Source organism: Neophocaena asiaeorientalis, unplaced genomic scaffold (genome assembly GCF_003031525.2).
Source record: "Neophocaena asiaeorientalis asiaeorientalis breed wild unplaced genomic scaffold, Neophocaena_asiaeorientalis_V1.1 scaffold246, whole genome shotgun sequence".
Taxonomy (NCBI): domain Eukaryota; kingdom Metazoa; phylum Chordata; class Mammalia; order Artiodactyla; family Phocoenidae; genus Neophocaena; species Neophocaena asiaeorientalis.
Genome location: NW_020174551.1, coordinates 3411722 through 3434682, shown reverse-complemented (window position 1 = coordinate 3434682; position 22961 = coordinate 3411722). Strand labels below are relative to the sequence as shown.

The window sequence follows — 22961 nt, the reverse complement described above, 5'->3', positions numbered from 1 at the left end:
AACAAAGAGTGGCCCCTGCTCACCGCAACTAGAGAAATCATGTGCGCAGCAAAGAAGACCCAGCGCGGCCAAAAATTAACAAAAAAAAAACACAGGAGTAAGAAAAGCTCAAGAAACACTGGGTAGCAATCCTAAACATGGTCTAATTACTTGTCTGTTTCTGCTTTTGTGTCATAGTTCGAGGCTTTAAAGGACCTAAGAACAGGGCAGGAGGGATAAAATCAGCCTAAAACGTGAAATGTGTGACTTTCATGTCACAGGTTCCCAGTTATGGTCTGTCTCCTGTTATACCACATCCCCTGCCTGAGGCCACCACCGCATCTGGCCACGGGCAGAGACTGAACCCACCTCTAGTCTAAACGAACCAAGAGAGGAAATACTTTTCCTTTTAGCCAAAACAAAGTTGGGGATTGTTCAAAGGGCTCTTTCTTACAATAACTCACAAGTTCATAGGAATGGGTGCATTTGCAGCACGGAGATCTAAACCTAGATCCAATGGCCGCAGAAAGGGTGACCCAGGTCATGAGTTCCCTCACCTCCACCTGCTGTGAGCTGATCCGGAGGCCCCTGGATCTAAGCTGGGACCATTCCCAGACTCCCCAGCTCCTCTCATGACCTACTTCCCAGTGTAGCCTTTGACTGAGCAAGGGAGGGCACTTGGCCAAGACGCCCTACAGCAGCGGTCCCCAACCTTTTTGGCACCAGGGAACGGTTTCGTGGAAGACACTTTTTCCACAGACTGGGGGTGGGGTGGGGTGAAGTTTCGGGACGATTCAAGCGCTTTACCTTTATCGTGCACTTTATTTCTGTTATTATTACATTGTAATACATAATGGAATAATTCTACAACTCACCATAATGCAGAATCAGTGGGAGCCCTGAGCTTGTTTTCCTGCAACTAGATGGTCCCATCTGGGGGTGACGGGAGACAGTGACACCCAAAGTGTGTTTTTTTGGTTTGGCTTGGTTTTTTTGCAGTACGCGGGCCTCTCACTGCTGTGGCCTCTCCCGCCGCGGAGCACAGGCTCCGGATGCACAGGCTCAGCGGCCATGGCTCACAGGCCCAGCCGCCCTGCGGCATGTGGGATCTTCCCAGATCAGGGCACGAACCCATGTCCCCTGCATCGGCAGGCGGACTCTCAACCACTGCGCCACCAGGGAAGCCCGAAAGTGTGTTGTTTATGTCCAGTCTTCTCCATGATCTCATTTTGGTTGCTGTCACTGCAGAAAACCCTGCTTCACAAAGATAGGATGTTGGAAATGAAAGCAGGCTTTTCCGTGCTTTTGTGGCAATCTCAGGATATTCTACCTTGACTTTAATCCAGAATGTATGGAGGTCTGAAGTTGTCTCAAACATACTTTTAAGGCCACCATCATTTGCGATCTCAAGCAATTGATCCTCTTCTAGCGCAGACAAAGTCGATTCACCCAGCTTATTCACAAATGGGTTACAGATCCATTCCTTCCCGGTTCGGGAGTCTTTTGTGGTTGGGAAGTAATGCTCAAACTCTTTTGAAAGCTGAGATAGGTGATCATGCATCAGCTGGGAGAAAGAAGGCCCCACAGTTCAGTCTCTTTCAAAATCTCTGCTAATGTTTGAAACATGTCAAAAATCCCAAAGTTCACTCGTCACCCCCATAATTCCAGTTTGGCTTTGAATGCAGTCACTTTATCTGCCAACTTGAACACAGTTTTTGTTCTCCCCTGAAGTGACAGACTGAGTTCGGTGAGCAGGTTGAATATGTCACACAAGTAAGCAAGTTTTGCGACCCATTCTGTGTCACTGAAATGTGCTGCCAGTGGTGACTGTTTTTCTACAAGAAATCCCTGGAGCGGCTCTCATAACTCAAAAACTCTGGCCGGTGATCTACCTTTAGAAGCCATCTCACTTCTGTGTATAAGAGAAGACGTGTGTGCTCTGGGTCCATCTCCTCACAGAGGGGCACGAACTGATGTGAGTTAAGGGCATGTACTTTAATGTCGTTGATAATTTTAACCATGTCCTGCAAAACATTGTTAAGTTCAGGTACCATTTTTCGGCTAGCCAGCATTTTGCCATGGATGACACAGTGCGTAGACACACATTCAGAAGCGACCTCTTTGACCTGTAGTGAAACCAGAAAGCCGTCCAGTCATGGCAGCCGCTCCATCTGTGCATATACTGACACAAAATGACCAATTCAGTTTTCCTGATATGTAATCATTCAAAGACTTGAATAGTTCTGCAGCTGTGGTGTTGGTTGGCAACAAAAGTGCACATAATATATCCTCATGCACATCCTCCTGAAATATATATCGCACAAAAACAAGCATTGTTGCCTCGTTGTCAACATCGGTAGACTCGTCAACCTGGATTGAGTACCACGGTGACTCATTAATCCTCCCTAACCACTGTGCCTCAATATCGTCTGCTATTTCATCAATTCGTCTAGTTATGGTGCTAGCCGAAAGAGGAACACGTGCCACCTTTTGAACTGCAGCCACTCCTGAAAGTTCATGACACATATCCTTAGCAGTAGGCAGGATCAACTCTCCACCAATAGTAAAGGACTTCTCAGCTTTAGCAATGCAGTTAGCCACTAGGAATGATGCTCTCAATGCAGACACATTTGATGAAGTGGTAGCCTTCAATGATTGTCTCTGTTCTTCGTGTTCACGTTTTTTTCTTTTGAAAAACTCCAAAGGCTTGTGGGGTTTCTTTATATATATAAATTTATTTCTTTATTTATTTTTGGCTGCGTTGGGTCTTCGTTGCTGCGAACGGGCTTTCTCTAGTTGCAGCGAGAGGCGGCTACTCTTCATTTCGGTGTGCGGGTTTCTCTTGTTGCAGAGCAGGGGCTCTAGGCGCGTGGGCTCAGTAGTTGTGGTTCGGGCTCTAGAGCAAAGGCTCAGTAGTTGTGGGCTTAGTTGCTCCACGGCATGTGGGATCTTCCCAGGCCAGGGCTCGAATCCGTGTCCCCTGCATTGGCAGGTGTGTTCTTAACCACCGCACCACCAGGGAAGTCCCCAAAGCCTTGTCTTTTAACGCAGGGTGCTTGGTCTCCATGTAGTGAAGCAGTTTTGAAGGTTTCATGGCTCCGTTGGATAGCCAGTTGCCACAAATTATACAAAGCAGGTTTGGAGAATGTGAATCACCTGTTGCAATGAACCCATAATTTAAGGAGGACTCTTCTTATTTCCTTTAAAATGAAGCTTTCTTTTTGTTGGCAGTCTTAGAGTCTTCTGCTATCTGATCATTGGGTCTTTCCCTCTTTTTTTTTTTTAATTAATTAATTAATTTATTTTTGGCTGCGTTGGGTCTTCGTTTCTGTGCTAGGGCTTTCTCTAGTTGCGGCAAGCGGGGGCCACTCTTCATCGCGGCGCACGGGCCTCTCATTGTCGCAGCCTCTCTTGTTGCGGAGCACAGGCTCCAGACGCGCAGGCTCAGTAGTTGTGGCTCATGGGACCAGCTGCTCCACGGCATGTGGGATCTTCCCGGACCAGGGCTCGAACCCGTGTCCCCTGCATTGGCAGGCAGATTCTCAACCACTGCGCCACCAGGGAAGCCCTTCCTCTTTTCAAAGAAGCTCTCCAGCACTGTTTGTTTTTTACCTATTTTGGCTAGGGTTAGCTTGAGGGCTTACCAAAACTGTGACTGGGACCAGTGCGCAGTACGGGAAAGAGGTGTGGACGGAAACGGTAAGTAAAATAATGGGTGGGCCACGCATGGACTAAAGTAAGTGTTGGATTCTGACTTAAAGCCTGCCACCAGATGCAGCTTAACTGTCACTTGCCCCTCACTGATAGGGTTTTGATATGAGTCTGCGAGCAACTGATTTATTATGGTCACTGTGCAGTCAAACCCCTCTGCTAATGATAGTCTGTATTTGCAGCCGCTCCCCAGCGCTAGCATCACCGCCTCAGCTCCGCCTCAGATCATCAGGCATTAGATTCTCATAAGGAGCGCGCAACCTAGATCCCTCACATGCGCAGTTCACAGCAGAGTTCGTGCTCCTATGAGAATCTAATGCCGTCACTGATCTGACAGGAGGCGGAGCTCAGGCAATAATGCGAGCGATGGGGAGTGGCTGTAAATACAGATGAAGCTTCGCTTGCTCACCCGTCACTCACCTCCTGCTGTGTGGCCCCAGACCGGTACCAGTCAGTGGTTGGAGGGTTGGGGACCCCTGCCCTACAGGGCCCCCAGAGATTCTTCTCCTAGTTTCCAGGAATCCTGGGTTGACTTTGCCTCGAAAAGCAGTGTAAAGCAGTGGAAAAAGCAGGCAAGCCTGCCTTCTAACACTGACCTCACCACACCTACGGGCTGCATTGCTTTAAGGAAGTGGGTCTCCCTAGCTTTAAGTGGAAGTGAAGATACCCACCCCATGAGGATGCTGTGAAGATTAAATGAGATAATACAAATAAAGCTCCTGGTGCTCAATAAAAATATTCCCTGTTCTCTTTTTAAAAATCTTTTTGTTCATCTTCTAGAAGTTTCTATGGCCTCGGAACCCTAGAAATCCTACCCATCTACTTTGTTCCCATCTGCTCAGTTTGCCTTTATTGGAGAAGTAGGTACCGAATTGTTTCATCTTTCTAATAGCAAAGAGAGACATCTTTCTCTTCCTCATTCAAAAAGTCCACATCCTATTGAGCTACCCATTAAGTTTCTACTCCTTGTCTGAGGGATGCCTCCAGTTCTTAGTCCATTTTCAGAGCAGAAAAACCATTCTGTCCTAAGCCCAGAGGCTAAACAAGAATCTCCTAATTCAGGCTGTCATCCAAACTATTAGCCACTTCTCTGGATTTGCTTCCCTGTCTCATGACTATGTACCCACTTCTGTTCCTCCCCTGGGGTATGACCTTCCAGAAGTCTACGACTGCATTCACCCCGAACCAAACAACATGGTAGTAATCAGAGTACCTATAACTTCCACCAAGGAACAGAGGGGTCCTATCTCATACCAGTTTAGGCATCACACAAAGGGGTCAAGGGGAGATAAATAACTGAAAGTACATATAACCGTTTACTACAAATTCTCGACACTAAATGGGAACAATATGAAGTATGGATAGACAAATAATTCAGAGACTCACAGCTTCAACCAATAGTTTCAACTGTCTTGTCTTGCCAACTTTACCAACCACTAGTAAACTATAAAAGTAAAAGTAAGCAATCACAATTTCTCTTCTGGCTTCTCAGCAGGAAACAGGAAAAAGATTAAAAGGTGGAAAAGAAACATAGCCTTGGGTTAACAAAAATCTGGAATCTAAGCAGCCACTGGACAAATAAGAGCTGGCTTGTGCGCTCTTAATTTAATTCACCCAGCCTATGAGCAGTATCTGGACACAATCACATAGAGTCTTGTAGAACATTCCACTCAGGAGACCCACATCCTGCCAGACATGGCGGTTTTAAATAAGTCCATGATTCTTTGACACTCCTCCCTTAAAAAGATAGAGTGTAATTCCCCTCCCCTTGAATGTGGACCAACTTGGTAACTCGTTTCTAATGAATGGAATGTGGCAGAAGAGATACAACGTGACTTCCAAAGCCAGGTCACTGTGGAACAACTCACTCTGGGGGAAGCCAGTTGCCATGTCTTGAGAACACTCAATACAGGTCCCCAATGCCACGTGGAGAGGCCTCCATGGAGAAGAACTTAGGCCTCGCACCAACCAGCCACGTGACTGAGTACCCGAGAAGCCCCTCCAAAGCCAATCAAGCCTTCAGATGACCCCAGCTGACATCTGACCACAATCTCCCAAGAGACTCAGGGCCAGAACAACCTGGCTAAGCCATTCCTAAATTCCAGACCCACAGAAACTGTGAGAGATATAAATAAATTAATACTGTTGTTTTAAGCTACTAAATTTTGGAGTGATTTGTACACATTATCAGATAAATATTTCACCAGGTAAGTCAACAAAAGGGAATGATAATAACCATTCCCTAAGAATGTAGTTAGGCTACTTACTTTTCTCCTTCTGCCTGGCCCGTAGGTAAGGGTGAAAAAAATGAATTTGTATATATATATATATATATGTCACGTCATAATGAAGAGATATAAAGAAGGTGCCAACCTCCTTAAAACCCTGTGATAAGTAAGTATTATCAGGAAATGGCAGTTGCTAAAAACCTATTAAATACCTCACTTGTCCACATAGGATCTCAGAGTGGTAGAAAAGGCGTAGCAGCACCGCATGGCTTCTGAGGGTGTAGGCAAGGCTTCAGTACCCAGTTCTGTGCTCGGGATGAAACAAAGTGCTGTACCATGTGAGAGAACCTGGATTAGGACCCCAATGCCATCCCCACTGCTTTAGTCCAAACTCTCCCTTTCAGGAGTCACACTCTCCAGTCATGGAGCATTCTCTCCTCTAGGGGGCAGAAGCAAACAGAGAAACACCAGACGCAAAGCTCTTTTGTTTACTTGTTATCTCAGACTGGCTTGCTCCCCTCAAAAGCCTCTTTTCACTGATAGATTTAGTCTCTTATCAAAGTCCTTGAAAGAAAGCCACAGTCTCCCTTTCCATCCTGATATGCAGAGGTCTGGACAGAATACATGCTGTCCTGTGCCTTAATCTCTTTTCTTTATCTGGCCTCCCCACAGGTTCTGGCTGGAGCAGCAGCTGGGCTGCCACTAGGCAGTCAGCAGGCAGCTGCGTGATACGGGTGAAAGAGGAACAGTCTTGGAATCACAAGATCTGAGTTTCAGTCCTGGCTCTTCCACCCACTTACTGGTCTGAACCTTGCCTGGTCCTGAAAAAAAACGAACTGGTCCTGAAAAAAAACTAACTTATATTAGTAGAAGAGCTAAGAAGGAGATGGGAATCTGAGGTCTAGGGCAGGAAGTCCTTACCTAATAGAACAGAAGGAAAAGGGCTAAAAGCTTGAGGGGAACCCAAAATCCATACAGGTCCCCAAGGCCAAGTATAAGGCCAATCAGAGCACCAAATCTGGATGGGCCTCAGACCAAGACGGAGCATCCCTTAAATATCCCTGTGGCAACAGTCACTCAATGGACACAGCCTGAAGTCATCACAGCTGGCACTTCCCAATAACAGCACATCTTTCCTCTATCAGTTGGTGAGGACTGATGCTAGCTGTTGTTCTTTCTCGGGCCAGCAAGAACACAGATATAGCCCAGTCTAATTTATAGGATCAAGGGGGTTGTGACAGTGTGACTTTGAACAAAGTACATCTGTAGTTTATTCATATATAAAATGGATCAATACCAATGCCTATACCGTGTCCTCCAGAAGGTGGCTGAGAGGACCCATTGAGATTTCTGTCAAGATGCTTTGCAAACTGTGAGTGCTTATTCAAATATATTAGTTTTAAAGAATATAGAGGCAGGCCTTTCTCACCTTCTGAGATGGCCCACACTCTGTCTGTAGAGTGTGTTTCTCTCTAAATAAATCCACTTCTTACCTAAAAAAAAAAAAAAAAGTATTGGGGGACTTCTCTGGAGGTCCAGTGGTTAAGACTCCGCGCTTCAAATGCAGGGGTGGGGGTTAAATCAGAAAAAAAAAGAAAAAAAAAAAAAAGAATATAGAGGCAGCCGCTGCACCACAAATCATGGAGCCCGCCTGCGATGCGTCTCTTGCATGGAATATACCTCCTTAGAAACCAGAGGGAGGTCTCTACAGTCTAAACTAAAACGGACTCAGAGCAGCCAGATTCTATGTCCCATGTATCAACAGTAACATCCTTGTCCTTACTTGAAAATAGGGGAAGAAAAACATGGGTGTTGAGTTTGGAAAATAAAGCTTCAACCAACTGCATTAGTCCCACTTCTCCTTCTACCCACCCTGGAAACCCACTCCTGACCCAGCCCTATCTCTCTAAAATTCAGCTGTTCCTTTATTAACTTCCTGAAATGATGAGGGATTTCTTCTGGCCTTGAAATTAGTACAGGGCTGTTAGTGAAGGGCTAGGATCAGCATTACCCACCCGTCTGGGGACTACTGAGATGAAATCCAAAGAATTAAATAATATGTCATGATCTCATTCATTTAGAATGTGTTTTGACCGAAGATGAGCTCACATTTATCTTGACACTATCTAAAAAAAGGGATTCATTAAATAAATGTATAGAATAAATAAGAAAGAGGGGATGCTTTTATCAGTCTATTTATGATCACTTATTGAGCACCTTTAATAAGCCCAGCTCAAGTTACTATAAGGCACATGAATGGAATACAAGTGGGCAGGATATTCTTAGTGGAAAGGGGAGTTTTGAGGTCAAATGTGAATGAGAAATGCAAGGTTGACAAGACTTAACCAGGTTTCGTTACAGGAACACTGCTCAGAAACTTTAAGGCCAACATGCACTGCAAATCTCCTAAAGAGGAACAAATTCTTCTTTTTTTTTTTTTTTTGCATCACGCGGGCCTCTCACTGTTGTGGCCTCTCCCGTTGTGGAGCACAGGTTCCGGACGCGCAGGCTCAGCGGCCATGGCTCACGGGCCCAGCCGCTCTGCGGCATGTGCAATCCTCCCGGACCGGGGCACGAACCCGTGTCCCCTGCATCGGCAGGCGGACTCTCAACCGCTGCGCCACCAGAGAAGCCCAACAAATTATTTCTTAAACTCACTTGACCCCAAAACTCATGTTTTACAAAGTTCCTCTTCCTGTGTTACAGAAACACTGGGATGAGGGGATACAGAGGAAGTATACAATGTAGTTCCTGTTCTTCAAGGAGCCCATAATCTTGCTAGAGAAGCAAAGTGTATAAATGTGCACAGAACAATGACTGACATGTCACATAGAACAGTAGGATTTTAGGTAAAATAGGAAATCAGAGTAGGGAAGATCAGTGTGGTCTAAGACACCTGGAGAGAAGATTATGGGAAAGGTGCAATTCAGCTGCGGTTCCAAAAAAACAGGGCAAAGGAAAGGCCCCCAAGTGGAAGGATGATGGTGAATATAGACAGAATAAAGAGGGAGGAAGCGGGGTTGTGGGGAGTGGGGCTTGTATAAATCTGACTTTCCACTTGTTCAGGGACACCAACAATCAGGGGTGTTACTGGACAATCCATATACACTCGAAATTATAAACTACTTTATAAATGTCTTTTTTTTTTTTCTTTTAAGCACAAATGATCACTAGTAATTCCTTCTGGACTAGCTTTTCTTAGGAGAAAACAATATCAATAATAAACATGTCAAGAGAGGCTTCTGTGGTCCCTCAGGTGGCCTAAAAGTCCTCTGCTTTTCCACATACCCACCACTCCTATCCACAATTCCAAGGCCCCAAAAGCTCTGAAAAACTTAGGTTCTTTTCCTTGACTCATTTTGTGGCAAAATCTTTCCTGAACTGATGAGAAGCTATTTATAGTCTTTATTCCACTTAGTGTAAATATCCATTCCTTTTGCTGTAGAAATAGTCACATATTTGATTATGGGGTACTGCCCTAGACCCCACTGGAATGTTCTATAAATTATGGTATATGGGCCATGTCATCTTTCTAAACTCTTAAAACTTTAAAATTTTGAAATGCAAGGGTCTCCAGTAAGGGATCGTGGACCTGTAATTCTTTATACCCTAGCTTTATGCTGTCTGTGAAAAAAGGGTTTGCTATGTAGCACTGATTTAAAGGGAAATTTCATTAGTGATGCTAGGTTTCCAACTGAATGGCTGCTTAATCTCAGAGGATAAGAATGCCCAGGAAAAAAAGCATACCACCACAGACTTCCTGGTCTTTTGCCCACAGGGAAGCTATCGTTAATAGTCTGCTAATCCCACAGGAGTTAAGAGGGGAGATCCCACTTCCTTGGCACTCAAGCTGGCAGGCAGCAGTAGCCGCTCCATGGGAACAAAGCCTCCATCTACCATCTCATGCGTCACTTACCACGTGTCTTCAAAGCTCAGGAGCAGAGGCCACAGTGGCTGCTCCGATCCCCCTTGCTGAGATTTGTTTACATCTATCAGTGCAGGAAAATGCTACTGATTTGGGTTGTTGCCCATTCCACTAAGGGAAAATGAGGAAAGGAGGCTGGGTAATCCCAACGAGCAGCCAAGCTCCAATCAATACCAGTGCAAAGCTCTCTACGATCAACTCCGGGCTTTCAGGACTACTGCTGCTCTGTTAGAAGAGGAAGTTTACTTATGCAAGATTTCCCAGGGAAACATGCAGCATCTGCTAGAAGAATCTAAGCCTTAGCCTGGTTAAAAGTATAGAAAAATCTTCAAGCTTTTCAGAATGAGCAGGGAGAAAAGAGAGGAATAAACACGTCCTCTTAAAATCTGCAAACACCAGCTTTCATTCAGCAGCCTAAAAACCAGCCAGAGCCCTAGGTCAAGGTCCAGAGTCCAAGTGTCTGTGATGTGAGGCTTTCGCTTCTCGGCTCCAAACAAGAGCAAAAGTCCAGTGCTATGTCAGGGCACCTCAAAGCAGGGCCTCGCATAGGTCTAGCTTTGCTAGGTCTCTGACACAGGTGACGCAACACTGAGGACACCAAGCACAAAGTCACTGAACTAATTAGCCTCAAAACCTTAAGTCTCCATGTCTGCTCCAAGAAGAGGTTACTGACTTCTCCAAGGATTCTTCTCAAGAATGAGCCACCAAACAATAACCTTATAACCTTATCTTTGTTCACAATGTGGCTCTGAGGCCAGACTCTACTTCATGGCCTCCATACCTGCTTCACAAGGGCCAAGCATGGTGGGGTGTTTTTGTTTTTGTTTTTAATTTGAATAATTAATGTGTCCAAACTTTAATATGAACTTATTTCTTTTTGCTTCAGTACTCTACCAAACTTATCTTTTACTGCAGTAACATGATTTGGTGTATCAACTATACCATTCACTGCTTTTTATATTTAAATGATTTTTTTAACATCTTTATTGGAGTATAATTGCTTTACATTTTTGTGTTAGTTTCTGCTGTATAACAAAGTGAATCAGCTATACATATACATATATCCCTATATCCCCTCCCTCTTGTGTCTCCCTCCCACCCTCCCTATCCCACCCCTCTAGGTGGTCTCAGAGCACCAAGCTGATCTCCCTGTGCTATGCGGCTGCTTCCCACTAGCTATCTATTTTACATTTGGTAGTGTATATACGTCAATGCTATTCTCTCACTTAGTCCCAGCTTACCCTTCCCCCTCCCTACGTCCTCAAGTCCATTCTCTACGTCTGCGTCTTTATTCCTGTCCTGCCCCTAGGTTCTTCAGAACCATGTATTTTTTTTTTTAGATTCCATATATATGTGTTAGCATACAGTATTTGTTTTTCTTAGTTCCCCGACCAGGGATCAAACCCACAACCCCTGCATTGGAAGGCGGATTCTTTACCACTGGGCAACTAGGGAAGTCCCAAGCATGGTGTTCTGCAATAGCAGGGGTGCAATAAACATTTATGGGATAAAGGAAGTATAAATCTATAAAGGTTTGCGGAAATTACATATTCTGGATAAAAGTCTGATTTTTTTTTTTTTGAGGACAGGAAAAGATAGGTATAAGAGAGTCTTCCAAATTCTACAGGTACAAAGGAATGGTTTTAGAAACACACCAAGACCAGTAGAGCTTACTCCTTCATTCATTCACCCAACAAATATTTACTGAGCTCCCACGTACCAGGCATGGTTCCAGGTTCTGGAGACACATAGGAAAAGCTCCCCACCCGCATGGAACTTAACAGCAAGGTAGCTAAAAGCAGAGGCTTTGCAGTCAAGCGTTCAAATTCCAGCTCTATTACTTAACTAGAGAAGTTAGAAAGGGAGTTTATTGTGCTCTACTTGCTCACCTTGAAAATGGGGATAATAGTACCTATCTTGCAGTAATATTTATGAAAATTAAGTGAGAATCCCTGTAAAGGAATCAGCAAAGCACCTGACACATAGTATATTTTTAATAAATTTTACACCCTGGGACTTCCCTGGTGGCGCAATGGTTAAGAATCTGCCTGTCAATGCAAGGGACATGGGTTTGATCCCTGGTCCGGGAATATCCCACATGCTGTGGAGCAACTAAACCCGTGCACCACAACTACTGAGCCTGTGCTCTAGAGCCCGAGAGCTACAACTACTGAACCCGAGCACCACAACTACTGAAGACGGCATGCCCTAGAGTCCGTGCTCCACAACAAGAGAAGCCACCACAATGAGAAGCCCACACGCCGCAACGAAGAGTAGCCCGCACTCCCCACAACTAGAGAAAGCCCGCGCGCAGCAACGAAGACCCAACACAGAAAAAAAAAAAAAAAATGTACACCCTGATCACTACCACCCTCAAGTTAGTCTTACCATATTACTGTTAGTTTCTTTCTTTCTTTTTTTTCTTTTAATGGGTTTGAGAGAGTTAGATCCTTAGGAAGAGAGAACAATTAGTGGGCTGCTGAAGTGAACCTGGGCAAGAAGCTGTGAAGAGGAAGAGAATTTGAGACAGTTTTTTAAAAAGGTGGTGAGGGGAGTGGTATTTACCAGCAATCCCACTCAGGAGAATTGAAAATATATGTCCACACAAAAACTTGTATTAGTCAGGGTTCTCCAGAGAAAAGAACCAATAAGATAATACAGTGATACGTATAAGAGATTTATTACAAGAAGTGAGAGCCCTCATTTCTAGTAATAATGTTTATTGCCAGACTCCTGCACTCCTCCCAAATGTTCAGCGTTAACCAAGTGAGAAAGTTAACTAGGGAAGAGACAAAGGAACCCCCACAGAATCATCTAGACGAACTGGTGTCTAGACGAATTGTCTAGACGAATCATCTAGACAATCATCTAGATGTGGCCTCAAGCCCAGTTATTTGTATTGGGAGAGCTTGAGTCAAGGAAGCAGATGTACAAATGCACCTCAGGCCAATACCTGTTCTTACCTCATCAAAGATGCCCCTGCTCCAGCTCCTAGAGATTCTGATTCTACTCTCCTTTCCATTTTTCTCTCCCATCAGGCCTTGCCACTCTCTGCCCTCCCTCCCCCTGGCGTTTGTGTTCAGATTCTCTTTCTCTGTCATGCCCGCTCATACCATGACTAGTAGTAGTCTCCCCAGCTATCCACCTGCATATGTCCCCAAAAGTTACCCCCTCTTGGGGTTACCCCTTCTATTCCAGTTAGCCCCAGGCTATGGGGACCTGCCCCACTCCCCCATGAGCCCAGAGCAGGCCTCAGGACTCCAGCTCTCTGGTCCCTCACTTGTCTGGGTCAGGCTCCATGTACCAAGCACAAAGCCATGGCAAGTTCTAGCTCAGTGGTTTGCAACTAAAATTAAACAAACAAAATGGACAAATAACATTAACTGGCATTTAGTACGTGCTTACAGTGTGTGTGTCAGGCACTGCCCTAAGTTCTTTACAGGTAGGACTCATTCACTCCTCCCAACCTCCCTATGAGGTGGGTCCTGTTATTAACTCATTTTACAGATGAAAAACTGAGCTACAGAGAGGCTAGAAAAACTGCCACAGGTAACAAGCTAGGCCATGGCAAAGCCATGATTCATACCCACACAGTCGTATTCCAGGGTCAACTCTGATCTCAATCCTATAATACAGAAAAATACAAATATACACTCAGTCCCTGCCTAAAAGAGGCCCCTAACTCAGCAAGGGAAGCAGACAGTGGATTATAGCCACAAATTCACAACAAGTCATGGCTTTATCTTTGTGATTCTCCTCATACAACAGCTACACATCCTGCACCAAGTCCAGTTGGGAACTTCCAGCTAATGCATGAAGCAGAACTGATTACAACCAAAAGTGGAGGACAATTACACAATCTCTTTTAAAGCAGGAAGTTACTCACTGAGAAAATATTTTCTCATTCTTATGTGAATACTAATGGCTAAAACAGAAAGAACACATCTTGTACATCAACTACACCTCAATTTAAGAAAAATAAAATTAAATAAATAAGTAAAGGACACATCTATCGCTCAGGAGATAGCATTTCTCACATCCAACCAAATATAGGACATGAGAAAGTGAGATCATACCTGAAATCCTGGGAAATTCAGCCTAATATTTGCTAATTTGATCTTCTGTTGGATTCTCTTCCCATAAAACTCACCATGGTAACATTCTTTTTTTTTTTGCGTTACGCGGGCCTCTCACTGTTGCAGCCTCTTCCGTTGCGGAGCACAGGCTCCAGACGCGCAGGCTCAGCAGCCATGGCTCACGGGCCCAGCCGCTCCGCGGCATGTGGGATCTTCGCGGACCGGGGCACGAACCCGTGTCCCCTGCATTGGCAGGCGGACTCTCAACCACTGTGCCACCAGGGAAGCCGCCCCACGATAACATTCTAAGTGAGCCTAGAAGACAGTTATGACTCATTCTAAGAGAATATTGAGAAGCTGGACAACTGTGGAAATAGAACGAGCAATCCTTTCAAGAAAGAGATAAGGATTTCCCTGGTGGCACAGCGGTTGAGAATCTGCCTGCCAGTGCCGGGGGGCACGGGTTCAAGCCCTGGTCCGGATGGATTCCACATGCTGCAGAGCAATTGGGCCCATGATCCACAGCTACTGAGCCTGCGCTCTAGAGCCCGCGAGCCACAACTCCTGAAGCCTGCGCTCCTAGAGCCCGTGCTCCTCAACAAGAGAAGCCACCGCCATGAGAAGCCCACGCACCACAACCAAGAGTAGCCCCTGCTCGCTGCAATTAGAGAAAGCCCGCGTGCAGCAACGAAAACCCAACGCTGCCAAAAATAAATAAATTTATTTATTTAAAATAAATTAATTAATTTTTTTGAAAAGAAAGAGATAAATAATTAAACCGAATGTTATTGTACTTATCTAGGCTCTTCTCCTTCTTTTTTGATGCATCATCAGTGACTGATTCAGTTCGAATCAGACATCCAAAAACTGAGCAAAAGAATCGATTCAGATCCAAAGTTGACACACAGGTAGTACACACTCAGGCCAATAACCAAAGTCCAGGGTGACAGAACTAAGGAACACATTGCCTCTAAGTGAACACAAATTTAACCTATTTTTAATGTTCCCCAGAAAAGCTTTCAGAGTCTATCTAGGTGAAATGATGGGGTATCTGATAATACTGAAGCCTAGAAAACTTTGCATTTTAAACCCCCCTTTGTATCCCAGGACTCCTCCCTGCCACAGCATCCAGCATGGAAAGACAAGACAGAAGCTCACCAACTTTCACAAAGTTTGCCTTTGTGCCAGAGACAACGCTATGTGTTCCCCCAACGTCCTTTCATTTTCTTCCTGACACACAACTTGTCTACTGTGGTTGGATGGGGCACATGAGTTCTAACCAAAGGAATGAGGGTGGAAATGATGCGTATCACTTTCAGGCCTGTCCCTCAAGTCTCTTGTGAGATCTTCCACTCACTTCCTTCATCCACCAGCCAGACAGAGAGGATCCTGAGGAAAACTCAAAGCCCCCAGATGATGACGCCACTCATGAGCACATGGAACAAAGCTCTACAGTACCACCCGCACCAGACTGCAACATGAGTGAGAAACCACCCTTCATGTGTGAAACCACATTTTGACATCGGTTTGTTACAGCAGCTAGTGTGGCTCGCTCGATGAATACAGCTTGTGTATGCCGTGATCTCACTGTGATCTCACTGTGGGAGCATCAGATCATCTGGAGCATTCACACCTACCTGTGTCATTGCCAATGCAATCAATTATCAGGCAGATTCCCAGGGGCTCGCTCTGCATCTTGTATCTCTCTTCCAGTACGTGCTGGAAAGGAAAACAGGGATTGTTAAAGACCCTAAACATTGTTCTTTTCCTCAAGGTTCCACCCATATGATCTTTTCTTTTGGATTTCCTTAAATTTCCTTTTGGCAGGTGACTCACTCAGTAGACACAGGCTGAAGCCATCACAGCTGACATTTCCCTTCAATATCAACACGCTATTTCAGTTTCTATTTAATTTTAATAAAAATTGCAGTCTCTTTACACATGTCTTAGCTTTGTGGGATAAAGATAATTTAAAACACAGAGAAAAGATGGGTCATATGTTTCCACAGTAACCTGAGATTGTACAAGTGATATCTTTCCAAACCAATACAAAAGGAGGCCTTCCTATTATGGAGAAGAGGTATCAGCGTAGAAAAAGTCAGAACAAGTCAAGGTTCAGTGTCACTGCTTACTTATATATTCAGCAATCACTCAGCTGAGAAGAGAAATGCCACTTTGGAATTTTCCTGCAAAGTTCACTAATGCAATCCACTTCAACATCTTTCTCTTTGCTACATCCAAGGTTCCCCTTTAGAACAGAAGAGTTCTCAGAATAGCACACCCTCAGCATCCTATTGTTACAAAGAATTCTTAATGGACAGATATTTTTAAAGCCATCAGTGTTCTCCACAGATACTGTGCTTACAATACAATACCAAATCAGATCATTTAATTCTGTACCTGAGGTAAAAATGCTTCTGATTCCTGAATGGATGTCTTCACTGGTTCTCCTGGGGGATGAGAGAGAAATCATTTACAAAGCTGAAGGAGAACTAGCCCTAATCCTAGTTCCTGCGGGCTGCATTTCTTTATGTCACACCATTTTTCTTTCCCTATTTTCTTCCCCCTACTGTCTTTTCTTTCCCCAGCTATACTCAGCCCCAAGCTTCTAACCTCACACTGAAAAACCTAACTGATAAGAAAACACAAGTCCCCATGCTAAACAGGGGTTATGTAGAAAAACTGCTTAAACAGAAGTAAAAGAAGGCTCTCCCTTGCCCATCTCCAGGTAAGGACCCAGTGACCGGTGAGGTTTTAACCTGATAGGGAGAATTTAATAAACTAACCACCCAACAATATCAATAGCTCTACTGCATGTGCTGAAACTGTGCACAGTGCCTCAAGGGAACAGCCTTAGAGACACAGAAACGGGAAAGCTTTTGTGGGTTTGCCACTTATAGAACAGATGGCCATGTTTTCTTAGTCCAGTGATATTGGGAGATCACAAAATAAAATGTCAATGGTAAGATAGGGGACAGTGGGCTTAGCAAATATAGATGAACCTAGAGCAAACTCTGTAGATAAAAAATGACTTTACTAGTCCCAGGGAGGTGGAGAAACCACCAGTTTTGAAGCCATAAAGGGCTGGCTGAAACCCTAGCACCATCACTAACAAGCCCTGTGATCTTGGGCAAGTTTCTGAAGTCTCAGGGTGCATTGGGTTTTGTTTTGCCTTGTTTTGTTTTTTAATCTCTGAGATGAGCATCTAATTTATGACTGCTGCAAAAATGAGAAATAATGTCTAAAGACAGGCAAAGAAAATGCCAATATTTGGTAAGGTTTGGGGGAAATGAATACTTTCAAATGGTAATGCTGTATAAGTTGAAACAGTCTTTTTTTTTTTTTTCTTTCTTTTTGCGGTACGCAGGACTCTCACTGCTGTGGCCTCTCCCATTGCGGAGCACAGGCTCCGCACACGCAGGCTCAGCGGCCATGGCTCACGGGCCCAGCCGCTCCACAGCATGTGGGATCTTCCCGGACCGGGGCACGAACCCATGTCCCCTGCATCGGCAGGCGGACTCTCAACCACTGCGCCAACAGGGAAGCCCTGAAACAGTCTTTTTAAAGGACAATTAGCAATATCCTTTAAACCAACATTCTGCTTCTAGAAGTTATCCTAAGGAAATAATAGAGCACGTGTGCAAAAATGTCAAGGAGATGTACTGAAGGACTGTTTGTAATGGCGCTAAGCTAGAAAGAAACTAGAAGTCTACCAACATGAAACTGGTTAAATAAACTATGATACATACAATGGAATACTATGCAATGTTAAAAAGGATATGAGAAATCTTTTTGTATTTGATAAGAAAAGATATGCAGGATGTATTAAGTGAAAAATAGATTACTGAATAATATGTATAATATGGAGCCAACGTACTTAAAAATTTTACATGTGTTTGTGTGCGTATACCTACATATACTTACTAGAGGTACACAGATCAAATATTAATAGTGGTTATGTCTGATACTCAGAATTAAGAGGAAATTTCACTTTATCTTTTTGTATTTTAGCAATCACGGCTTAACAGAATTTTAAAAACACACAAAATAATATATGTAATATGTCCATCTCAGTTCAGGGCACTTAGCACTTACTAAAAGTGCTTAATAAACTGTAGTTATTATCATCATCATCCAATTGAAATCTATTTGGAAGTCCAAAATAATATGAATACTTGGTTTGATTATTTTAAACTTCTATTAGATTAAGGTCAAGTTATCAGGATGCTTTTCTCTTTTACTAGCAAATGAACCACATCCAGGCCAAAGCAGGCAACTAGCTCTCCTAAGGACCTGCAGGGCTGTTGGGAGCCTCACTTGCCTCACCTGTTTAATTACCATCAAGGGTAAACCTGTCATCAGGGAACCCAATGGAAAAAACACTGATTATTTTAAATTCCTATCCAAATCTACCAGGTCTCGCATTTTAAACAGCTAATTCTCACCACCTCACCAGTGTTTTAAGAAACATACTGTCACCTCAGAAATTAATTTGCTCCTCAACAGCTTTTGCTGGAGAGCTGACTTTTCCATAGGAAAGGCTGGGCATGAGCTGCTCCATCTGGCTGAGCTGGGCAGAATGCTTGCAGGTGTACACAGACAGCATGTCGGCTGAGTCATGAGGTGTTGCCATATAGAGGAAGTTTCCATCAGGCCACTGCCCTGCTCTATACCTTCAGGATCGCCCCTGCACACAAATTCCAAGCTCCTCAGGGAAGACTGAGTCCTCCTTACCTGTCTATGCAGCCCCACCTCCGGGAGTTCTTAAGTACTACAGTAAGAGACTGAGTCTCAGCCCTCACTTCAAGGAGGACTCAAGACAAGCAAAAAATACACTTCTTGAAAATGATGGGATCAAGTACTGATGTTTTAAGAGCGATGAGAGGGACCTTAAATCCCTTAAATCTTATGGTTGAAATGACTAGGTGGTTTTTTTTTTTTCTTCCTTTCTTTGTAGGGGTGGGGAATGTCATCTGTACAGTATCTAGATTTATTAAATGGGCTATAAAACAAGATCCTAGTAACCTTTCTTCTTCCTGCTGCTAGATATTTGGTTCAACATGGCTCATTACCATGGCTAGATTAATGTTTAACATGGCCTGGTTATAGTTCTATTTCAGGTATAAATGTTATATCTCTTAAAAAATATAGTCAAGATGATGAAGCTGATGAAGTAAGAGGTGTTTAAATTCAAATAAGCTAATTTGATGGATAACTAGAAATGCCAATGAATACATTTTATTTTGAGAGCTTAAAATATGTAGATAAAAGAAAGGCAACTCTAAAAATGCAACATTCTGTACTTGAATTATTGATCAATTATAAAGAATGACTATAAAGAAAAGCTGGTCTTACTCTGAATGTCAGGTTGTCCCGTCATGAGTCTGTGTTCTTTACTCCTCCCATTCTGGAACTTCAAATATAAAAAACAAGGTCACACTCCCTGTTCATTTTTCAGAGACATTATATTACACCTCTTTAAATATCTCGATAGGATTCTTACCCAGGAAAAAATAAAAATATCACATTCACTGTTAAATTATCTAAAGAAGGCTAGCAAGAGCCATTAACTCCATAAATCCATATTCTATGGCCAAAGCAGCAATTCAAAGTGAAAATAAAATGAATGTGTAAATATGCTCAACTAGCATTTAGAATATGGTATAGGAGAGTTGCTACAATAGCTCCAAGTTAGAACAAGCTGCTGGAACATGCAGTTGACATTCAACCTGGTCTTTAACACAGAGGCAAGGTACAGTATGGTTAAGAGTGGGAGTGGGATTCTGCCACTTACTAGCTATGTAACTTTGAGCAAGTTCTTTAGCTATATGTCTGTTTCTTTATCTTCAAAATGAGGATAATAATAGTACTTGCCTGATATTTTTTTTTTGAAGATTAAATGTACACAAAGCACTCAGCACAGTGCCTTTTAAGCACACAGAAGTGCCTAATAAATATCCAGTTATTATTTTTCTATAATGCCTAGCTACACAAAAGCCACATGTGGGAGTGGTTCTTGAAAATTAGCTACCCTTTCTGAGGGCCAGAATGGGATGAATCAGAGAATCAAAGATTGAACAGACCCTTTCTCTTCTCAGATGACAGGTCCTGTGTAAGGTACACATAGCACACACTGTCAACCATCTGATATGCTCAGCTTTCAAATGACAGTTCTCCTCTGAAGCTATCCTAGCCAAAAGAGAGAAGTACACTATTTATTAAGCTGTGTCTGTAGCTAAGTCTGTGTATCCAAATGAAAGAAAAACATATAAGTTGCTTTTATCACTAATAACCAATGACTTAGCCAGAGGATAATGACATTAGATAGAATTTGGAATCCCACATAGGTGTGCATTCACTTTTACATACTATTAAAGAGATATAACATGAAATCAAAGCTAGATTTATTGCAGATAAATATAAAAAGCATTATATTACAGAGTCACAACTTTTTTTTTTTTTTGGCTGCACAGCGCGGCTTGAGGGATCTTAGTTCCCCAACCAGGGATCAAACCCGTGCCCTCTGCAGTGGAAGCACGGAGTCCTAACCACTGGACCGCCAAGGAATTCCCACAACTTCTTTATTCTATAGTATGTTGGTATCATGTGTTATTTAATGCCACCGTAATTTTTAAAGCACTTTTGCAGCCTTGTATGAGTTAACATCCAGGTATTCAGTTCCCAAATCTTGTGAGGAATTCACCAAATCCATATGCCACAGTGCCTGCTAACTAAATGAATGAATGATCAGGGTCACAGATTAATATAGCAAATTTAAAGAAAAATTTACACACAGAGCATGTGGGTTCCTAATAGGCTACATGGACAGTGAATACAATTACTTGCATTAACAAAATAGAAAGACAGTAATAAAAATATGGCAGGCTTTTAACTAAGAATGACAGTATAATTTATGTTAGATAGACAATAGCAGAGAAAGCCCAGAAAATCTGGATCTGAATTCTAAATCAGTTTTCTCTCATGATTTGGTATCATAGAGATTCAGAAGGACAAAAAAAAGCATATTTAATTCTTGAAAAACATGACAGATATATCTAAGCTATGACTTGATACCATGTAGTTTATTAAATACACCATGGTGTAGAGAAAGGAGTATGGACTGGCCCAGATCTGGCGGTAGGTAGCAGTGGGCAGTCACTTAATGTTCCTTAGGCCTAAATGTCCTTATTTATTTAATGAGGGTGTTGGACAGTATAATGCTTACCATCCATCTGAGCTCTGAAATTCTATTGCTTAGTGGTATCTCTTACAGATTATATTCTCCACAAAACTATTTTTATTACAGGTATAGTCAATATGTTCATCACACACTTTTATGAAAGTGCTTATGATTTAATCACAGATTATAAACTGTGGTCTAAGTCCTGACTACAAATTCCACATATCCTTATATGGAATTAGGATGAGGATGAGATTACACTAAGGTTAACTTCTCAAGATAAAAGATTAACCAAAGCACAATTCTGATGATAACCTGGCACCATTGACTAACACAACAACCAGAAGTGACTACATATTATTTATGGTCACAAATCAATCACTCAGTAACATCACCCAATAACAAAAACATGTTTGTTGAAATCATTAAAATAAGCTCAATGAAAAGCAAATGCACAGAGAGGTAAATACAAGGTTATTTATTTTGAAGTATTGTTTTATAACAAAAGATGGGGGATAATCTAAAAGTCCACATATACAAGAAAAGGCTAAACATATTGATACATCTAGAAAGTGAAATTATGTTCCATCATTAAAAACAATGATTAAATAAAGGCAGTCCCGTATGATTCATACGAAACAATTTCTAAGAATTCTCAGATCAGGAAGTGGACATAGTGTATTAGCATTTGTACAGAAGAAAAAAATACAAATTAAATATGATATGTGTATAAGACTATCTTTGGATAGAAGAAAATGGTTAACAATAGCTGCCTCTGGGGAAAGGAACTGGGGTAAGAGGAAATATACTTTAAAAATTCTTTTAGCACATTTTGAATTCTTTGTCCATGGGCATGTCCTACCTATTTTTACTTAAGAAGTTAAATTTTCAAAGGGACAAGTGAACAATGAAAAAAATGTTTGTATATGTAGATACACACACAGGAAAACAAAAAGACTAGAAGGGAATAACTGTTAACATGGAGGTGATTTATTTTCTTCCCTTTATATATATTTCTCTGTATTTTCCAAATTATTTCAATGAACACATGTTAGCTTTGAAATTATAAGAATTTATACATATTTTAAAACAAATGCACATTTCTGTCACAATTTTTTTCAGATATTAAACAAAGTACATGCTGGGAGAATATGTACATTTTTATCAAAGTTCTTAAATTGTTTCATGCTGGGATTCCACACACTTGCTCCAGACTCACCCTTAGGTTATATGAAGGATCCTTAATACTCAAGTTTGGCAGAGATGCCTGGAGAGCATTTACATAATTTGTTTCCACTCCTTGAGCTGCAAGCAGAAGACAGGCTCTGAGTTAAGATTTACAAATTATCATCAAATGAATCTTCAACAGTGGCTCAGTTCATGGTCAATCATGATCTTTCAAAATATCCTAAACTTTCCAGCCCCCTTACTGAATTCAAAATATCAGATCAGATGACTCTTCTATCAATGTCATTAAGAACAGACTAAAAATTCTACTCCTGTTCTTGATCTTGAATCAACCATTGCGGGGGTGGGGGCAGGGCTGTGTGTAGATCACTGAGTATCAGCCATGCCCTGTGGTGGTAGTAGACTGCTAGCAGAGCCCACACTGACTGTGAGTCTAATAGACAACGGGTAGGGGTGCCATGAGAGAGAAGGCCAGGGTGAGCTGGTCGCCTTTATGGGAGGAGGGGTTCTCAGCAGAAAAGATGCCCTTTTGCATGGGGAGGTTTTGTGTAACTGGAGACATATGCAGGGCAGTTATAGACCCCAGCGATAGGATATCATCCCAAGTCAGGCCAAACTCTGGAGCAAGGCAGCAGGGCTCAGCATAGACTCAAAAGCCCTGAGTGCCCACAGCG

General features: G+C 42.8%; 1 protein-coding gene across 7 annotated transcripts in view; it reads right to left on the bottom strand.

The window, feature by feature from the left end:
• CFLAR (CASP8 and FADD like apoptosis regulator) overlaps positions 1–22961 on the bottom strand; it is a 53137-nt gene that overhangs the window by 9408 nt on the left and 20768 nt on the right. For 6 of the 7 annotated variants that reach the window (XM_024757318.1, XM_024757322.1, XM_024757319.1 and 3 more), the window contains 4 exons: positions 22319–22404; positions 19275–19332; positions 16320–16369; positions 15557–15638 (listed from right to left, as the gene is read on the bottom strand). In XM_024757318.1, the coding sequence (XP_024613086.1) occupies positions 15557–15638; positions 16320–16369; positions 19275–19332; positions 22319–22404 (276 nt within the window). Of the gene's footprint in view, positions 1–15556; positions 15639–16319; positions 16370–19274; positions 19333–20002; positions 20109–22318; positions 22405–22961 lie in introns of those variants that run through there. The other variant, XM_024757324.1, reaches the window with a different exon arrangement.